This window comes from Bufo gargarizans, chromosome 2 (genome assembly GCF_014858855.1).
Source record: "Bufo gargarizans isolate SCDJY-AF-19 chromosome 2, ASM1485885v1, whole genome shotgun sequence".
Classification (NCBI taxonomy): domain Eukaryota; kingdom Metazoa; phylum Chordata; class Amphibia; order Anura; family Bufonidae; genus Bufo; species Bufo gargarizans.
In genome coordinates, this window is record NC_058081.1 from 630,951,609 (window position 1) to 630,972,312 (window position 20,704).

General features: G+C 44.4%; 1 protein-coding gene across 2 annotated transcripts in view; it reads left to right on the plus strand.

Moving 5' to 3' along the window:
• Positions 1-20,704, plus strand: part of NPHP4 (nephrocystin 4) — a 277,786-nt gene that overhangs the window by 106,966 nt on the left and 150,116 nt on the right. For both annotated transcript variants that reach the window (XM_044278368.1, XM_044278369.1), the window contains exons 10-11: positions 6,910-7,092; positions 10,224-10,362. In XM_044278368.1, coding sequence (XP_044134303.1) covers positions 6,910-7,092; positions 10,224-10,362 — 322 coding nt within the window. The remainder of the gene's footprint in view (positions 1-6,909; positions 7,093-10,223; positions 10,363-20,704) is intronic.

Here is a 20,704-nt window from a genome sequence, read left to right on the forward strand (position 1 = left end):
TGGGAGCTCTATGGGATTCCTGGCAGTGTCCGTACCTACATAGTAACATAGTACATAAGGCCGAAAAAAGACATTTGTCCATCCAGTTCGGCCTGTCATCCTGCAAGTTTATCCAGAGGAAGGCAAAAAAAAAACTGTGAGGTAGAAGCCAATTTTCCTCACTTTAGGGGAATAAAAAATTCCTTCCCGACTCCAATCAGAATAACTCCCTGTATCAACGATCCCTCAGCAAGCTTTTTCCTGTTCAGACCAGAGGTCTGTTCCAGTGGTGCGGCTCTCCCTCATCCTGCATGGTCTGTGCCCAGGCTTCTGGCGATGTTGGTGGCCCGGTGAAGTTCCCTCCTGCGGCGGTACTGAATGCAGAGTGCCAATGTGGCGTCTGGAGCAACGCTAGGATGCGCTTCCCTCTAGCCGCCGGGTGATGACGTCGGACGCAGAGGGGGCGTGGCCTTGCGTTGTGACACATGGATATAATGCGGCATTGCTTACTCTAAGATGGTGCCCGGCGGTTTTGGGCATCCTTCTACATTCTGACCTCCAGAAATGTTTCTTACCTCTCCCAAGGGGTCCAGGATCTGAAGCCCCAGTAATTCCTGAAAAAAAGTTTTTGTTTCATGTTTTCATCTAAATGTACTAAAGGGGTTAATCCCACTAAAATTATTTCTCCTTTATCCACTTAGTCTCATAGAACTGGATAGAATGGCCGATGTGCACTACAGCTCCATTCAGAGAGAGTACTTTTTGTTCTCACTGGTGGTCCCAGAACTGAACCCCCTGTAATCCGATATTTATCATCCATCTTGTGGATAGGTGATAAATACGTTACCCCTTCCCATCGCAAACCATTTTCATTTTTTCATTTTTATTTTTCTTGTCCACTTTCCAAAAATGAACTTTTTTTTATTTTTTTATTCACATAGCCTTGCTAGGGCTTGTTGTTGTTTTTTTTTTTTTTGTGGGGGGGGGGGGGGGGTCTGCAAGATAAGTTGTATCGTATCATTTAACATTCTATACGATGTATTGGGGAAGTTTGGGAAAAAATTATTAATAGGGTGGAATTGGAAAAAAGAATTGATTGCGCCCTTGTTTTACCGGTTTAGTATTTACAGTGTTCATTGGGCAGTATAAATGACATTACTGCAGGCAGTGTGATTACAGAATTACAACATTCATAGTGTTTTTTGTTTTAATACTAAAAAGAATAAAATAAAATAAAAAACTTTGAAGACAAATATTTTGGCTGAAACCAGAACCAGCCCTGTATCTCACATGGATCCAGAGATCTCCCCATTCATTGCTCTATTTGCTCAGCTAGATTATCTTCAGCCTGGCAACACAGGGGATGTGTCCTTTCTGCTGCAGCCACAGCTTCTAACAGACGATATATCTGGTGACGGTAAAAAGGGTTTTTCTTTTATACTGATGACCTACCCTCAGAATAGGTCATCAGTATCTGAACGGTGGGGGTCTGACACCCGGGACCCCCACTGATTAGAAATTTAGAAGGCACCTGTGAGTGCCGCTGCTTTCTCTGTGCTTACCAAGTACAGCGCCGTACAGTGTATAGCGGCTGTGCTTGGTATCGCGCTCAGCCCCATTCACTTCAATGGGACTGAGCTGCTCTTAGACCATGCGACCAATTAACGTGACGTCACTCGGCCTAGGGAAAACAGCGAGAAGGCCGTGGTGCTACTGTGAGTGCTGCTGCCTTCTCAAACAGCTGATCGGCGTGGGTCCCAGGTGTTTGACCCACGCCGATCAGATACTGATGACCTATCCTGAGGACAGGTGATCAGTATTAAAGTCTGGGAAAACCCCTTTCAAGATTTGCACTGAGCATGTGTGGCCGCCCCACTGAGGTGGATAAGAAATAAGAAAAAGAACAAACAGCAGGTGGCGCTATACAGATACATTTTATTGAATTACTCAGTAGTTATACCACATTTTTAATTACAGGCAATTACAAAAGTATTCAGATCCGGGTGCTGGATTGAAAATTGTAGAATATTTTAACTATTTAGTTTAAAATATTCAGTGGTGGACATTCATGTTGTCTCATTTTTGGATTTTTGGGCCACAAATATAAATTCAATACCATATTACTGCTACGTTTCCCTCTGTATGGTACTAGATATGACAAAAATGGACAAATAGTGTAGAGGAAACACGGCAGTCCCCTCTGCTTTATTAGCAGTCCTGGTGACCGTCTACGCTAAAGAGCGAGGTAGCCACTGTGGAAATGACAAACCGATGAGAAGGGACGATATGGCGCTCTGTAGGTTTATACGCCTGATAATGAGGTTGTCCAGTCAAGCAGTATGAAATGAGATCTCCCTGTTAAGAGGTCAGAGAGCCGTCCACCTCTCCCCCCCTCCTCCCCATCACCCAGCATTACAACCTGAGTCTGCAGAATTGTATTCTTTTTAAGGTTCATTTTGGAATAACGGAGCGAACGCCTCTGCTCTATCAGTCTGCATAACATCTGACGGGATAAAATAGAAGTGCGTGACATAAATCTCCCCAGATGAGACTGGCTGGCGTATTTATTTCAAGGATGAAACGGTAACATAATACATGAATATTACCTATAATGAGCACTACCGCTGCTTTACCGCCATTTGTGGAAACACTCATGGCACCCCCGCTATGTGTTCAGCGCAAGGACTTGTCCAACACATAATTCTGTCTTTGTAATTGAAATCGGCCCTGGAAATGTTATAAATACGATGAGTCTGAATAACAATGGAATTTTAAAGCGCGACCGTTCAGACCTCGGCAGGCCGCTCTGAGAGTCTGTGATGAGAAATAAGCATATTCCTACAATAAAGGAGCTGATTTGGTGTCAAAAAAACGGAAGAGAAAGGGGCCGTGAGCTACTAATTATGAGCGTGATCTGCGTGAGCCATGTATGAGGAGTCCGTAGAGGCAGCAGCACATTGCAGGTGAGCAATAGGACTTAGAACTGCAAAATTAGTAACTGCTCCCCCATTTATAGCGCTATTGTTGTTCTGTGGGGCAGAATTGGGGTTTCCATTATGCACCAGGGCTTGTGTGCAGCTGCTACTGTTATGCCAAACCAGCACCTGGATCTGAATACTTTTGTATTTGCATGTAATTAAAAATTGTGCAAAGCCACAGAGTTATTCAATAAAATGTATCTGTACAGCGCCACCTGCTGTTTGTTCTTTTCCTTAATTTTTGTCCATATCACTGAGCTGGTCGAACGTGCTCGGTTTAAATCTGCCGCCCGCCATATGTTCTGTTAGAAGCTGACAATAAAGGATAAGCAGCACTACAAATCTCAATGTGGGGAGAAATATACCAATAGTCAAGGTACCACATTTCAGGTCCAGCTCTAGGTTGGTGCCCGCGGATGAGGATCCCTTAACGTAGCAGAACAATAGAGAAATCTGCAGCTCTCTACAATTGTGAAAATTCCGTTTTTTATTCAACCAGCAGCGTGCAATGCGACGTTTCGACTATTACAAGTCTTTATCAAGATCGATAAAGACTTGTAATAGTTGTAATAATAGTAATAGTTGAACCGTCACATTGCACGCTGCTATGTTGAATAAAACCCGGAACTTCTCTATTCTGTTAGAAGCTGAGGCAGTTACAGGGAGAGAGCTGCAGCAGAAAGGACACCCCCCCTGAGCTGCCACTCTGTAGATAATCTAATAGAGCCATTGGAGCAGTGAATGTGGAGATCCAATCTTTGTTGGAAAGAGATTGTCATGTGCTCTGTGATATATTATTTTCATTTTTTACATGAATCCTGGCATAACCCCTTCTTCAATATATTGACTGAGCTGTGGAAAGGGCATATGACCGATGGATGTCACAGGCAGTGGAAGAGCTGCAGCCCATTCAGATATCCTGAGGATAGGTCATCAATATTTACGTCCTGGGCAGCCTCGGGTTATCCAGAATTTTACAAGTGATGGCCTATCCTCAGTGTCTGATCGGCAGGAGTCCGACACCCTGCACCCCAGCCAATCAGCTGGTGATAGACCTACACAGCGCCATCCACTGTGTAATGGACAGAGCTGGTAACTGCAGCGCTGCTCCCATTCACTTCATTGGGAATAGTGGTGACCAGCTCTGCCTGCTACACAGTGGTGTAGTTCGGGCGCTGGAGCTACTCTGAAACAGCTGATGGGGGTACGGGGTGTCGGACCCCTGCCAATCAGACATTGATGGCCTTTCCTGAGGATACGTCAAGACTTGTAAAATCTTCAACAACAAGTCCAGTACTAGATCCTTGTGCACTCCCCCTAGTAGGGCTGGAGGTCACCAGAATCCTATCACTCCGGTGTATTTTTGTATTCCCAGTGCCCACATTAGAGTTACACTGAAGACCTCTTTAAACAGTTAATATACTGCACCTATATAGTGGCTCTGTTTCCCTTTCCCACCATCTTGGATTATTCTGCATCATCCTCAACTCGGTGAAAATATTCTTCTGTACATGTCCCCATTTCTGGGTCCCGAAGCAAAGTTGTGTCCGGGGGGCGCTGTCACACCTCTGAGCTGCACCCCGTCACATGGCTAATCTTTGCTTCTGTCCCACCACTGGTGACGCCTCATGTGTCCTGACATAGAATAGTGCCCACTTATGTGCCCGTCACATGGCTAATCTTGGCTTCTGTCCCACTACTGGTGACGCCTCATGTGTCCTGACATAGAATAATGCCCACTTATGTGCCCCGTCACATGGCTAATCTTTGCTTCTGTCCCACTACTGGTGACGCCTCATGTGTCCTGACATAGAATAATGCCCACTTATGTGCCCGTCACATGGCTAATCTTTGCTTCTGTCCCACTACTGGTGACGCCTCATGTGTCCTGACATAGAATAATGCCCACTTATGTGCCCCGTCACATGGCTAATCTTTGCTTCTGTCCCACCACTGGTGACGCCTCATGTGTCCTGACATAGAATAATGCCCACTTATGTGCCCGTCACATGGCTAATCTTTGCTTTTGTCCCACCACTGGTGACGCCTCATGTGTCCTGACATAGAATAGTGCCCACTTATGTGCCCCGTCACATGGCTAATCTTTGCTTTTGTCCCACCACTGGTGACGCCTCATGTGTCCTGACATAGAATAGTGCCCACTTATGTGCCCGTCACATGGCTAATCTTGGCTTCTGTCCCACTACTGGTGACGCCTCATGTGCCCTGACATAGAATAATGCCCACTTATGTGCCCCGTCACATGGCTAATCTTTGCTTCTGTCCCACTACTGGTGACGCCTCATGTGTCCTGACATAGAATAGTGCCCACTTATGTGCCCGTCACATGGCTAATCTTTGCTTCTGTCCCACCACTGGTGACGCCTCATGTGTCCTGACATAGAATAATGCCCACTTATGTGCCCGTCACATGGCTAATCTTTGCTTCTGTCCCACCACTGGTGACGCCTCATGTGTCCTGACATAGAATAATGCCCACTTATGTGCCCGTCACATGGCTAATCTTTGCTTCTGTCCCACCACTGGTGACGCCTCATGTGTCCTGACATAGAATAGTGCCCACTTATGTGCCCCGTCACATGGCTAATCTTTGCTTCTGTCCCACCACTGGTGACGCCTCATGTGTCCTGACATAGAATAGTGCCCACTTATGTGCCCGTCACATGGCTAATCTTTGCTTCTGTCCCACCACTGGTGACGCCTCATGTGTCCTGACATAGAATAGTGCCCACTTATGTGCCCCGTCACATGGCTAATCTTTGCTTCTGTCCCACCACTGGTGACGCCTCATGTGTCCTGACATAGAATAGTGCCCACTTATGTGCCCCGTCACATGGCTAATCTTTGCTTCTGTCCCACCACTGGTGACGCCTCATGTGTCCTGACATAGAATAGTGCCCACTTATGTGCCCCGTCACATGGCTAATCTTTGCTTCTGTCCCACCACTGGTGACGCCTCATGTGTCCTGACATAGAATAATGCCCACTTATGTGCCCCGTACACAATACATGCCTTCAGTACAACAAGTGTAGCAGATGTGCTGCGGTCTGTCTGACAGCTAGGTGCACCAGGCGCCATGAAGTCGTTGTGCCTGCCAGCGCCAAGCCACCAGTCAGAGTGAACGGTCCTGCAGGGAGCTGATGGCTCCCTCTATCATCATTGTATTCAACTGTATCCCCATCCTAAGGATGCAGATGCAAGTGAAAGGGGTTCACTGCCGAGGTGGCCCCCGCTATCTCTGGGGCCCCACACCTTTGGGTGATCTGTCCGGTGGGCAATTCCGCCCCTGGCTGCAGGAAAGAACTGGGGCTGACCATGGATACTTCTGATGTCAATATGTAGTCCACTGGAAGTCAGACATGTTGAATGAGAATGACCACTGGCTTCTACCGGGTGGTCACATGACTGACTTCTCTGATCACAAAACGGGCAGAAAAATAAGTAATTTGAAACGGCTACACTGACCACGTATGCATTTCTAAAATCTATTCTAGGACACGGTGGGTGCGGTTTAATTGGATTGGGGGTGGAGCTAAGCTCATTCTTAGGGCTTATTCACACGGCTGTATGTGTTTTGCGGTCTTCAAATTGCGGATCCGCAAAACATGAGTACAGGCTCGTGTGCGTTCCGCAATTTGTGGTTGGCACACGGCCTCCACTCTCATAGAAAATGCCTATTCTTGTCGGCAATTGTGGACAAGAATAGGACATGCTCTATATTTTTTGCGGGGCCGCAGAATGGAACCACGGGTGCGGACAGCACACAGCCCCATTGAGATGAATGTGTCCGCACCCGTTCCCGCAAAATTGCGAAACGGGTGCGGACCCATTCATATGGCCGTGTGAATGGGCCCTTAAACTGATAGAGGAAGCAGAAGGTATATATAGTGACTCTGTGTCTGATCACGTCATGATTTTTTGTTTTCTCAGGTGCCTTCGGCTACAATGCTGGCGAACGCCTCTTATATGCATATGATTCGATGGGCTTCCTGGAGCCCTCTGCTGAACTCTGGATCCTCAGAAGTGACCTTAGCCTTACAAGGAGGACCTCGCCCTAATCCCTGCAACAACTTTGTATATAAAATACCGCCAAATAATATGAGCTCCGATGAGGTGAGAAATACATTTTTTTTTTTTTCCTTTTTAATGGGGTTATTCTTTAATTAATGTAGTAAATGAAAATCAGACCTTTATATAATACATGATAGGCTTTTTCTAAGAAAGCTATAATCAGCCCTGTACCTGAAATGGATCTAGATTTCTTCTCATTTATGGTTTCAATTGCTCTGCTAGATTTATATCATGCTGGCAGTTCAGGGGGGTCCTTTCTGCTGATGTCTCCCTGTTGTAGCTCTGGGGGCAGTTTATTTCCCTGAGGGAGTCTGCTTTCTGCTGTATCTCTTTCCCTGTCATAGACAGCTAAGGGGGCATGTCCTGCTGAAGCTCTGTCCCTATTGCAGCTCAGGGGACATGTGCTTTCTTATGGGGCGTGTCCTTTCTGCTGCAGCTCTCTCTCTGTAAGGGCTCATTCAGACGGCCGTATGCTGTCCGCAAAAATACTGAATGCTATCCGTTTTTTTGCGGATCCGCAAAAAAACTGATCCGCAAAAAAAACGGATAGCATTCAGTATTTTTGCTGACCCATAGACTTCAATAGGGCCATGTCCTGATTTTCACGGACAAGTATAGGACATGTTTCATTTATTTTGCGGAACCTTGGAATAGAAAAGGGCCCCATAGAAGTGAATAGGTCAGCATCTAATCCGCAAAAAAACGGATCCGCATTTTTGCGGATAGCATACGGCCGTCTGAATGAGCCCTAACTGTCACAACTTCTAACAGTAGATACAATTAGTGGCAGTTGGCTAGATGGAAGTGAGCATGTCTTGACCTGACAAGGTGGACAAAGAAATAAAGAAAAGAACAGACAGCAGGTGGTGCTATACAGATACATTTTTAATTTTTTTGATAACTCAGTGTCTATACTACATTTTTTATTACATGCAGTTTTAAAAATATTCAGATCCAGGTGCTGGTTGGAAATATGTGGAATAGTTATCATGGGACGATCCCTTTAAAGGAATTGTCCGGTTTCTGATATTGATAACCTATCCTCAGCACCTCAGCCGATCAGCTGTTTGAAGGGAACTCCTGCAAGCTGGTTGCTGTTGACATTGCAGAGGCGAGCAGTCACATTGCAGAGGCGAGCAGTCACATTGCAGAGGCGAGCAGTCACATTGGAGAGGCGAGCAGTCACATTGCAGAGGCGAGCAGTCACATTGCAGAGGCGAGCAGTCACATTGCAGAGGCGAGCAGTCACATTGCAGACTCCTTGAATGGGAAGGAGCAGTTGTAGTTGCACTCCCATTCTATTCAAGTGAATGGAATGGAGCAGCTGTAATAATACTGCTCAACACTGCAGTGTGACAGCGAGGAGGTAAACAGTGAAGAGAGCGCAGCTCTTGCAGGGGTTCTCTTCAAACAGCTGATTGTCAGGGTGCCGTGAGTCAGACCCCCACCGGCCTGACACTAATGACCTATCCTGAGCATAAAGGCAAAAACAAACACAATGCAACAGCGCTCTGCAAACACAAATAATACAGTATATACAATACTGCCATATAGGGCTGCAGTAAACGAATATTTTAGTAATCGAGTATTCTATCGATTATATTTCTCGATTCATCGAGTAATCTAATAAGAAAAACCTACTTAAAATAACGTACGTAATTAGGCATGTATAAAGTTATTGGTTTGAAGGTGTTAATGGAAGCACCTTGGCATTAGGTATGTATAAAGTTATTGGTTTGGAGGGGTTAATGGAAGCACCTTGGCATTAGGCATGTCTAAAGTTATTGGTTTGGAGGGGTTAATGGAAGCACCTTGGCATTAGGCATGTATAAAGTTATTGGTTTGAAGGGGTTAATGGAAGCACCTTGGCATTAGGCATGTCTAAAGTTATTGGTTTGAAGGGGTTAATGGAAACACCTTGGCATTAGGCATGTATAAAGTTATTGGTTTCAAGGGGTTAATAACTTTATACATGCCTAATGCCAAGGTGCTTCCATTAACCCCTCCAAACCAATAACTTTATACATGCCCATTGGGTTTGGAGGGGTTAATGGAAGCACCTTGGCATTAGGCATGTATAAAGTTATTGGTTTGTAGGGGTTAATGAAAGCACCTTGGAGGTGCCTTCATTAACCCCTCTCTAAACCAATAACTTTATACATGCTAAGGTGGTGCTTGCAGCCTCCATTAACCACTCTCTCTCCATCTGCCTTTCATTTCAATATCAATTTACAGTGACTCAGTGCCCCCGATTCCCCCCTGGCGTGCCTCAAGTGCTGTTAACTTAAATTACCTAATGGCACTGGCACTAGTGAGGAGGGCGCAGCCGCAGACACATGGGGTCCGAGACCGTCTTCATCCCAGCACGCACTGGGACCTTACGTGACGTCAGACACACATCGTTAGCCGGCGTGATGATGATGTATGAGCGCAACTGCGCATTACGCAAAGTCCTGCCTCTCTGGCCTCCGGAGGACACGGAAGCGGTGAGTGAGACGCTTAATTTCACTCCCGCTCCGTGATCATGTGATGTAACGATTACTCGATGCAGGGAAACTGCATCGATGAATTTTTTGACTCGATTTAATCGAGTTATTCGAATAATCGTTTCAGCCCTACTGCCATACTCACTACAGAAAATGTACTAATGCTATTTATAAATGTGAGATTCTTGGCAAATGCATTTTGTACAAAATTATTTGTGTCTGTCCGCCACCGGCAAGGCGATCTCTTTAGGAGAGAAACCGACACTAAATACTACCTCGGCTGATGCCGTACTGGCCTCCACTATATTCAGGGAATGCAGGTGCCACACGCATGCTGAGCCCACACTACATTATATCTCTTTTAGTGCCACAATGGCCTCCAATAAATGCAGGGAGAGCAGGATACAGCTTTATATTTGCAAACTGGACAACCCCTTTTAATTTTCTTCCACTTTGTAACTGCTTAATAACATATGTGTTAATCTCTAGCTGTTGAATACATTGTAGAATGCCAGTGACTCTAACTCCGCTCTGCTCTATCTGGAACTATGTATTTATTGTTTTTGTGCATTTTCACTGTTTAGTGTTCAAAAATTAATTGTCGTAAAATATCCACTACAAAATATTTGTTAGACGTGTGGTGCTGTCTAAAAATGTTATTTTTCTTTTTTCTTTTTTTTTAATCAGGTGCAGCAGGTTGAAGCTGGGACTCTGCATTTTAACTTTAATACTCGCTCTGAACATCACATGGGGGATACGGCAGAAGCTGTGGAAAGTTTGCCCGAGGAGCTGCGTCAGTCTAAGAAAAAATCAACCACGGCAAATGGTAAATTAAAGTCTGCGTTCTTGCCTGTTCTCCTGAATCGTTGTATGCTGCCAGTGCTATAGCAGTGGTGGTAGTGCTTGCACACTATAGGAGAAAGCGGAGGCTCCTCTAGTGGCCGGGACCACCTTGGGAGCGTACATAGGCCGGCATTTTTCCTATATTGTGCAAGCACGACCTCCACTGATGGATTGCAGGGTGGTCATAACAGTGGAATCAAGCAGTGTATAATGTGGTGGAAAAAATGAATCCAACCAGCAAAGGAGGCAATATGGATAATCACAATACATTCGTAAGTGCCTTGGATTAACTTTCTCTACATGATAAATGATATTTCAAGGAGTATTCCCATCTCAGAGTTGGGCTACAGTCACATGAAAGTATTTTGTTTCCGTGTCCGTTCCTTTTTTTGTGGATAGGGTGCAGTCCCATTTATTTCAATGGGTCCGCAAAAAATGCGGACAGCACACCGTATGCTGTCCACATCCGTATGTCCATTCCGTAGCCCCACTAAAAATATAGAACATGTCCTATTCTTGTCCGTTTTGTGGACAAGGATAGGCATTGTTACAATGAATCCTCCAAAAAAATGGATTCCATACGAATGTCATCAATTTTTTTTACAGACCGCAAAACACATACGGTCGTGTGAATGTAGCTTTAGGATGAGCTCACATCATTGTTTAACTTTCCATTCTTCTGATCCATCAGAACAAAAGAAAAAAAAGTGGATCCGTTATTTTGAGCATTCATTTTGATCAGTTTGTGTATCACTTTCATCAGACAGAGATCAATTATTTTTGATGGGAGGAAAAGTCCTGAAAAAACTACATTTTATCCCGTCCAAAATAACTGATCACAAACTGATCATGACTGATGCTAAAAGTAACGGCTCCATTTTTTTTTCTGTTCTGAGGGATCAGTAGAATGGGAAGCTGATGTAAACTTGGCCTAAGACCCTATTCACATGACCTTTTGATGGCGGTGCCAGCTTTGCAGATCCGCCGTGTGCATCCTGCTTCATTTGCTTCTGGATCTGTGCAGCAAAAGATAGCGGGTGCACACAGGCGGTGCCCGCGTGCCCGTGTGAATGGGGCCTAATGGAAAACAGCGTGGCACAGTGAGCTACTTTGCTTCATCTCACAAGTTACAGCATAGCTGACTGTACTACTATAACTCTCATCACTGCTGTTGTAGTCCTGCACCATCCACACTTGACAATACTGGGGGAAAGAGCAGCCTGTCTTCAGAGGTAGAGCCCGCACCTGTCAGACATTTTTTTGGCGTATTCTGTTGATTTACCATGAATGGTTGAGCGGGGAATACCCCTTTAACTGAATCTCTGCCTATAGAGCGTGAAACAGGATTTACTTTCACTGACCAATTGTTAATTTATCCATAAGGGATGTGCCAAATAAACCAGAGCTTTCACCTTAAAGGGGATGTCCAGCTTTTAAACACTTTTTCGTTAACACCCCCATGTAGAGAAGCATACTTACCTGCCCCCTGCCTCACAGTTCCAGCTCCTTCAGCCCACCACTTCTAAGCTGGTCGCTGGTCCCTCCTTGGGCTTCCCTCCACAGGTCTGGTGGTTCAGAAAAGGGTTAAAAGCTGGACAACCCCTTTAATAAATTCCCCATAAGGTAACACTTTTTTTAACAAAACTTTCTAAATATTGTGCCCTTGTCCCTTCTTATAACTTTCAGCACGGACACGGTCACACGTGCCGCTGCAGCCAGTGACCGGTTAATGTGCTGTTTGGGGGACGCGTCACTGCTGCAGCCAGTTATCGTTTGCCGCTGCACACGTGACCCCAGTACGTGCCGGAAGTTTACAAGTGGGGAACAGGAGGGGCTGAAGCCAAAATTCCCTATAATGTTACACTTTCTTAACTAGGTGAAAAACAATAAATGTTGGGAAGTGTAGGCCAATGGGGGCACCAGTGAAGGGGGAAGTAGCTAACTTCTCCTCCTCCTTGGATTTTAATAGACGTGCGTAGAGCTGCCGGTTGAATATATATTAGATCGTTGCATATTTCAGTATACAATGTACAAACTTTATTTTCTGAAACTGGAATACCCCTTTAATTTACTTTAAATCTCCACATTGGCAGCCGCTACGTTTTTTGTGCTACCCGTGTTTAATCGGCCGCATTATTATTTTTTCCTTCCTTTTCCTTATTTTTCATCCTGCAGCCAAAAGTTAATGGAGAGAGTTTGAAAGTTTGATAGCAACATTATTGAACAGATGGTGCTGCTTCATTTCAGAATGACCCATGATTCTCCTGTGCATTCGGTTAATTGATATGTCATGTCAGCTCTTGCGCAGGCAATTTATTGCGCGGTTAGTTTGGAGAAACTTGTGAAAGTCAAAAGTTACCACAGCTCCTTGTGACTCTTCTACTTTTTTTTTTCTTTCTTAATGTAACATTTATGTTTGTGTTTTTGCTACTTTAATCAATTAGACCAGAAACTTTGTGATGTTTTTAGTGAACTTGACCCGATAAAAAAGTGATATAAGCAGCTGCAGAGTAATTAGGCGGTTCTGTAATGCTGTAAAAGTTCTGGGGGGAAAAATTATGTTTACTTGATGACATTTCTTTTTTAATACTAAGAACAGTTTCTTCTTATTTGCTTCCAATTACAGTACTATTATTGTAATTATTTTCCATGGGCTGCATTTTAATGTCCTGCCACCAGAGGGCAGTGTGTCACTGTGAATAGAATTCTGCAGTGCGTTTCGCCGGAGCTTTTTATTTCGTGTAAGTTTAGTCATTTTAATACATATGTAGGTAGGTGGACACTGCTGATCATAAATACAGAAAATAAAAGGTCTCCGCGTGTGTTCATGCAAAAGATCACAGCTCCGTGTGAAATGGTTGAGCAGACAATCATGCAAATTTTAGGAGGTGATATTGAAAGATAGAAGACTTTCCCAGTCATCTTCTGTGAAATATGTTTTTTTTTAGCCCAGTCAGGTTGTGGGTGATTTATATACAGTATACCTTGATTTTACTTGACTTGTTGAGCGATTTCCCTGAAATAAGCAGAACTTGCTTCTTCGCACTCTTTACAGGGATGACCTTTTACCCATTCGTAGGATGTATTTTATGGGGACATTGTTTCAGTCTTGATGTGTGCTCTGAAAGACCCAACCAAACATGAGAGGAGATTTGGTGCTGATGGGTGTTACATGTTAGGGTGTAGTACCAAGAAAGGTAGTCACACCTGGGCTTAAAGGGATTGGCCCATCTCACACATTGGTGGCAAGGATAGCTGAACAGGAAGACGCGGAGTGGGTCTGGTCATCAGGAGGAGCCCGCAGTCAATGTCAGATAGTCACATGAGCACAGCCTCCGCACCTGAGGGGTTAACTGCCATGGATCACAGCGCCCTGTCAGAGGTCAGGTGCCGGCAATGTTTTTCTGCCGCCGCCTGCATTTATATATTTAACGTTATATTATAACGTTAATTATCATCGGTGGCACAGTGTGCCCCCCCTCCCCCCCCAGTATCAAATTATTGGTAGCAGTGGCCAGAGTCCCCTCACCTCCTCTCATTGGTGGTGCAGTGGCAGCCTCTAATCGGAGCCCCAGCAGTGTAAGCCTGGGGCTCCGAACGGTTGCCATGGCAGCCAGGATGCTGCTGAAGCCTTCCATCATAATTTTCCTGCTGCCGTGTGCACAGAGCACAGGGCAGCAGGGAGAGTGTGAGATGCTATTCACCCTAGTAGAGCTCTATCAGGGTGAATAGGACAAGGGGTGAAAAGATCCCAGGTTCTGGCCCCTAAAGGGGGAAAAAGTTATTAAATAAACTGTAAAAAATAAAAGTAAAAAAACACACCAAAATATTAAGTCGCCCCCTTTCCCAATTTTACATATAAAATATATAAACAATAAATAAATAAAATATTACATATGAAAAGTCCAAACTATTAAAATATAAAAAAAAATCTCCTATGCAGTGAACGCCGTAAAAGAAAAGAAAAACTGCACGATTTGCCTAGGTGTAGGTCTCAGAGGCACTTATATAGCGCTACTACATTCCGCAGCGCTTTACAGACATTATCATCCAACTGTCCCCAATGGGGCTCACAATCTAAGGTCCGTACCAGTATGGGTCCATTCACACGTCAGTATTTTTACCTTTCCAGATAAACGTTCCTGTTTTTTGCGGATCCGAAAATCTGGATGACATGAGGATGCTTTTAGCATGTCTTCCAGATTTTCGACGGATCCATTGACTAGAATGGCATGACGGAACGCAAAATCGGACAAATAGTAGGACAGGGTATATTTTTTTTCCAGGATCCGAATAACGGAACCCACGGAACGGAATCACGGAATCGGAGAGCACCATGAGTGCTGTCCGATTATTTGCTGATTCCATTGAAAATGAATGGATCCGCATAACGTTCCGTTTTTAATCGGAATGGATGCGGAACACCAAAACGGACGTGTGAATGGACCCTAAGTCTTTGGAGTGTGGGAGGAAACCCACAGGGAGAACATACAAACTCCATGCAGATGTTGCCCATGGTCGGATTCGCTGCTAGGCACCTCTGCTAACCACTGAGCCACCGTGCAGCCCACAATGCCACCAATGTGTGAAATGGGCCCAACCCCTTAAAGATACAATTTAGTCAAAACCCCTGAGAACCCCCTTAAGGCTGGGTTCACACCTGAGCGTTTTACAGCGCGTTCCTACGCTCTGTAAAACGCTCAACAGGCAAGGACCAATGATTCCCTATGGGCATGGTTCTCACCTGAGCGTTTTACAGCGCGTACGAACGCGCTGTAAAACACCCTACGCCCCAAGAAGTACAGGAGCTTCTTTGGGGCGTAATGTTGCGCGTTCCCGCACATAGACTTCCAGGAACGCATGACAATGGGCGTTTGCTTGTTTCCGGAGCCGCGTATGTAAACGCCCGATACAATACACTACAGAGCGCAACAGAGTACGCCTAGGTGTGAACCCAGCGTTAAGGGTTTGGCTCATCTCACACATTGGTGGTATATTGTTAGGCTATGCCACTAATGTCCCACCTATGAAGGAGGTTGCATCGCACTGTGCGCTCTCCTTTGCTTTCGGGGCCCTGTTCCAAAGATAGGTGCAGGTCTCAGGGGTTGGAACCACACCTGAGATTAGTTGCATTTCCTGGTGATATGCCACCAATGTGTGAAATGGGCCCAACCCCTTAAAGCTACAATTGAGTCAAAGCCCTGGGGAACCACTTTAATCATTTTGGAAAAAAGATGACTAATTACGGTGTACAAATCTATGAATGGACAGTATAGGGATCTTGCTGATGATCTTTTATTACCTAGACGTGGAATCGTGACAACAGGACATCCTCTTTGTCTAAAGGAAAGAAGGTTTCATCACCAACATAGAAGGAGGATTCTTTACTGTAAGAGCGTTGACACTAGGCAACTCTCTGCTAGAGAAGGTTGTGGTGGTCGATCCATAGGACAACTTTATGAAGGGCCTGGATGTAATAAGATCACAAATTATGTAGACTAGATGTCTGGAGATGGGAGGCTGGTCCAGGGGTTATTCTGATTTAGAGTCTGGAAGGAATTTTTCCTCTAATATTGGGCATCCGCCTCATACAGGGTTTTTGCCTTCCTCTGGCTCAGTGGGATTATAAATTGGACTGAGTGGGCCTGGGTCTTTTCTCAGCCTTATTGACTACACAGCTATATGTGGCGATGCACCATACTATAAGATGGACTGAGGTTGACAATGAGTATAACTGCATGCACTACACATAGTGAAGCAAAGGCATGTAGAGTAGTACTGCCATGTTGCTTCCCAATTAATAGTGCCATAAAGTGCTCAAATACACCGTACAGAATAGGAAATACCAAAATAGCTTATTTTACAGCCAGGAAGGAAGTACAGAACACAACGGTCATGTATGAGATGGGGTGGTAGGGGTCTTGATGGAGGCCTGGGGATATGAAGAATGCCCATGCCCCTTTAGTCCATGCTGTAATCTGGTCATAGCAGATTATTGTGATGAAATAAGCAATTATTGTATTATACTCCTTATTGTAGTGATGTCACAGGAGCTAAGATTATTGCGTACTCCTGGAGCAGCCAATGGCAGGAAGGGACGGGGACGAGCTAGCATCGCGGGTGACGCTAGGGAGGCTCAGATTTCACTGAATCTGTGATACCCTGACACTTTTGTTCCTTGTAATCTAACAGCTTCTAAGTAGAGAGTGTATGCAGTGGGATTGACCTGTTAACCCCTTCCCCCAAATTCTTGACATTCACTACTATAGATTCTGATCCTGGGCAGCACGGTGGCTCAGTTCGAAGGACTACAGTGTGACCAAGGACAACATCTGCATGGAGTTTGTATGTTCTCCCCGTGTTTGCGTGGGTTTCTTCCGGGTTCTCCGGTTTGCTCCCACACTCCAAAGACTCACTGATAGGGACCTTAGATTGTGAGCCCCATTAGGGACATCGTGATGCTGATGTCTGTAAAGCGCTGCGGAATATGTCAGCGCTATACACAGTAAGTGCGTAAAATAAATACATTCATTCTACCAGCAAGATGCATGTGAAAGCTGTTGTGAGGCCTTTCTCTAAATGGCAGGTATCCTGGGAGTAATGTTTAACCACACTTTCCATATGCTCTATATGTGCGACTAGACCTCCTCCAGCAGATGCTTCATGATGAATTGTTGAGAATGACGGAACTTGACTCTTCATTGCTGATGTTCTCTATAAACTATCATAATGCAGCCTGCTCCGTGTCTTCACATCCAACACTTGTTTTCTTTTCTTGCTTTTCTGTACATTGACAAGGTTTTCCCTTAAAGTGCACCTATCAACCAGACCCAGTAGGGTGGCATAGGGGGTGGTAACTGGAGCTCCTGTGCTCCCTCTAGTGGTGGTTGCAGGTAATTTCGAGCTCTAGTTCAGACGACCTGTCACCGCTCCTGACATGCCTGTTTTAATAGCTTCATGCATCCCCCATGTAATAACAGTTCTGGAGCATCTATTCTTATGGCTCTATGTTGTATCATTCCTGTATTATTTCTACTAGAAGTTATAAATGAATTGCTAGCAGTCTGCAGTAAGGGTACAGAGGGGTGGTAACGAGTTGGGGGGGTGTCACTGCAGAGACTCACGCTATCCAATCAGAGCTGCCATTGTCAGTCTGTGCAGATACACCCCCCAACTGGTTACCTCCCCTCTGTACCCTTATTGCAGACTTCTAGTAGAAATAATACAGGAATGATACAACATAGAGCCATAAGAATAGATGCTCCAGAATTTTTTTACATGGGGAAGCTATAAAAACAGGCATGTCAGGAGAGGTGACAGGTGTGATTTTCCAGTTTTTTTTTGTTTTAATACTGAAAAAAAAAGAAAAATATTTTTTTTGCATTGCCATATTCTGACCCCTGTAACTTTTTAATATAGTAGTTACATCTAAGAAGCTTTTTTAAGGTCTCATTTAAAAAAAAAAAAAAAAAAAAATGCCATTTTGGAGTGTGTTTGACTGTTTTATCACTCTTTATAAAAAAAATTGAGATGTGAAGCAACTAAAAAACCCCCGCTAATCGGCCATTTTACTATTTTTTCCATTACGGTTTTGGGATGCACCAATGCTAATGATGTTTTTTTATTTATTGTTTATTTATCTTTAGTATCAGGAAAGGGGGGGGTGAGCTTTATTCATTTTTTTATTTATTTTATTTTTTAAAATAATTACACCATTATTAAGCCCGCTTAGGGGCATTAGACATGCCATCCTTAGATCATTTGTTCATCACATTGCAATAAATTATTTTGCAGTGTAAGGGATTTGCGCTATTTTCCTGTGGAGCACTGCCACCTCCAAGGCTCAATAGGAACTACCACTCTGTTAGCCAGGAACTCTTCAGAGAGGTCCAGGCTGTTAGAGAGAACGAACAGCTCCCTTGATTTCCGCATAGAGAAGCCATTCAGGCTCCGGGAGCACAGTGCTCTTGATGAAAGCCTGGTAAGATGCTGCGATTACTGACCATGGCATTTAAGGGGTTTAAATGTTTGTGATCAGCATTCTCTCCAATCGCAGACATTAGCTTCAGGTGTCTGCTGTTTAAAACAGGAGAAACCCGGTGGTTATGGTGCCCACTGCGCTTGTAAATGCGCGCCATCTTTAAAGACCTGACTTCGCTGTACATATACAGCAGGGGTCGAGAAGGACTTATGGAATATTTCAATTGAAATAACAACTAGATATTGTTCATAGGTAGACATTTCCTGTAAGGGTATGTGCTCTATTAGAGCATCTCAGCCCTGTACAGAAAAAAGGGGTTTCATATTTGTAATAAAGACACATTTAAAAAAGGATTTTAGCTCAAAATGAGTACAATGCAATAATAAAAAAAATACTCCCAAAGGTGTACATAGCCTTTAAAAGGATTATCCCATGACTAATGTAAAACAATAAAAATCAGACATCATACAGTATATGACAATCTCTTTCTAACAAAGCTAGAACCGGCCCTGTACCTCACATGGATCCAGAGATCTCCCCATTCATTGCTCTGCTACTTTTACAGCAAGTGGCAGCTAAAGGGGAGTATATTTTCTGATGCAGCTAAGGGGGCGTGTCCATGCTCTCCCTATCACAGCTCAGGGGGCGTGTCCATGCTCTCCCTATCACAGCTCAGGAGGCAGTTGTAGGATGAAACTGAGCATGTGCGGCCTTCTCAGTGAGCAGGTCAAAGAAATAAGAAAAAGAACCAACAGCTATACAGATACATTTTATTAAATAACTCAGTGGCTATGCAAAAAATGTTGCTACATGCAATTACAAAACAAATTCAGATCCAGGTGCTGGTTTGAAAACTGTAAAATATTTTTTTGGTGGGACAATCCCTTTAAGCCTAGACCTGGCTAGAATCCCCTCAGTTGCACACATTGCTTACTGATGGTAATCACAAATTTTGTAGTAAAAATTTATTAATCTCGCCTTTTAATTCTTATTTTCACCCATACCACACAATTCTCTGCACCGGAGTTTAAACATCCCCCTGTCCGGATGGATCCTCTGTTCGTCCTGAGCTTAACTCTGGAGTGGTCATGAGTATCTGATCGTTGAGGGTCCGACACTGGGTATCCCTGCTAATAAGCTGTTTGGGAAGGCACTGGCACTCATATTAGCGCCACAGCCTTCTTGCTGCTTTCCCGAGGCCGAGGACGACACATTCATTGGTCACGTGGTCTAGGGGCAGCTCAGCCCCATAGAAGTGAATGGGGCTGAGCAAGATACCAAGCACAACCACTATACAATGTACGGTGCTGTGCTTAGGGAGTTGAGAGAAGGTCACAGCACTCACAGGAGCATCAGTGCCTTCTCAAACAGCTGATCGGCGGTGGTCGACAGTGTCGGATCCCCACCGATCAGATACTGATCTATTCAGAGGATAGGTCATCAGTATAAAAATCTCAGAAAACCCTTTTAACGTTTGATGAACAGAATGTCAGAACAGTAAACACTGACACATGGGTAAAGCAGTAGTTATCAAATGGACTCATGGCCCATTATTTGTATTTACGTTTTGTAGAGATAAATAGGTTTACTACTGGACGGTCTCAGCTCTGCTACTTCTAGCTTTGCCTTTCTCTGCCCAAGATATGAACATGATGAATGAAAGATGGATCTTGGAGCCCTGATATCTGCCATCTTTCCTGGCAGTTCTCCTCCTGCCTTATGGATGATCTCTTTGGCTCTGAGATATCAGTGCTCTTATGTTTTAGAAGCCAAATGTTAGCAAAGATATTATGGCCATTTTGAGGTCTTCCAAGATTGATCATAAAACTCATATAAATGGAGTCTCTGAGGCTTGTAATGTCTCTGATGCAAATATTATGACCTCCTCAAAGCTAAAGCCAACTTTCCCGAGCCAGCATTTTTTTTTCATGTAGATGTTCATTTAATACTGTAGTTATTTGCTGCTGTGACTGGTTGTGATACTGGTGAAGATATTAGGGTTCGGCTACACAGCGATCCCCCGACTAAGTAGCTGAACCCTTATCCTTAGGCCTCATGCACATGACCGTTGTTGTGTCCGTTGTTCCGTGATTTTCTGCGGACCCATTGAGTCCGTGGAAAACTTTGCTAATGCACTGTTTGTCATCCATGTCAGTGATCCGTGTTTCCAGTCCTTGAAAAAAATAGGACCTGTCCTATTTTTTTTCACTGACAACGGTTCGCGGACCCATTCAAGTCAATGGGTCCGTGAAAAAAACACGGAGGCACACAAGATTATCGTCCGCGTCCGTTTTTTTCCTATCATTTTCATGGCAAACTTGACTTAGATTTTTTTTTTACTTTC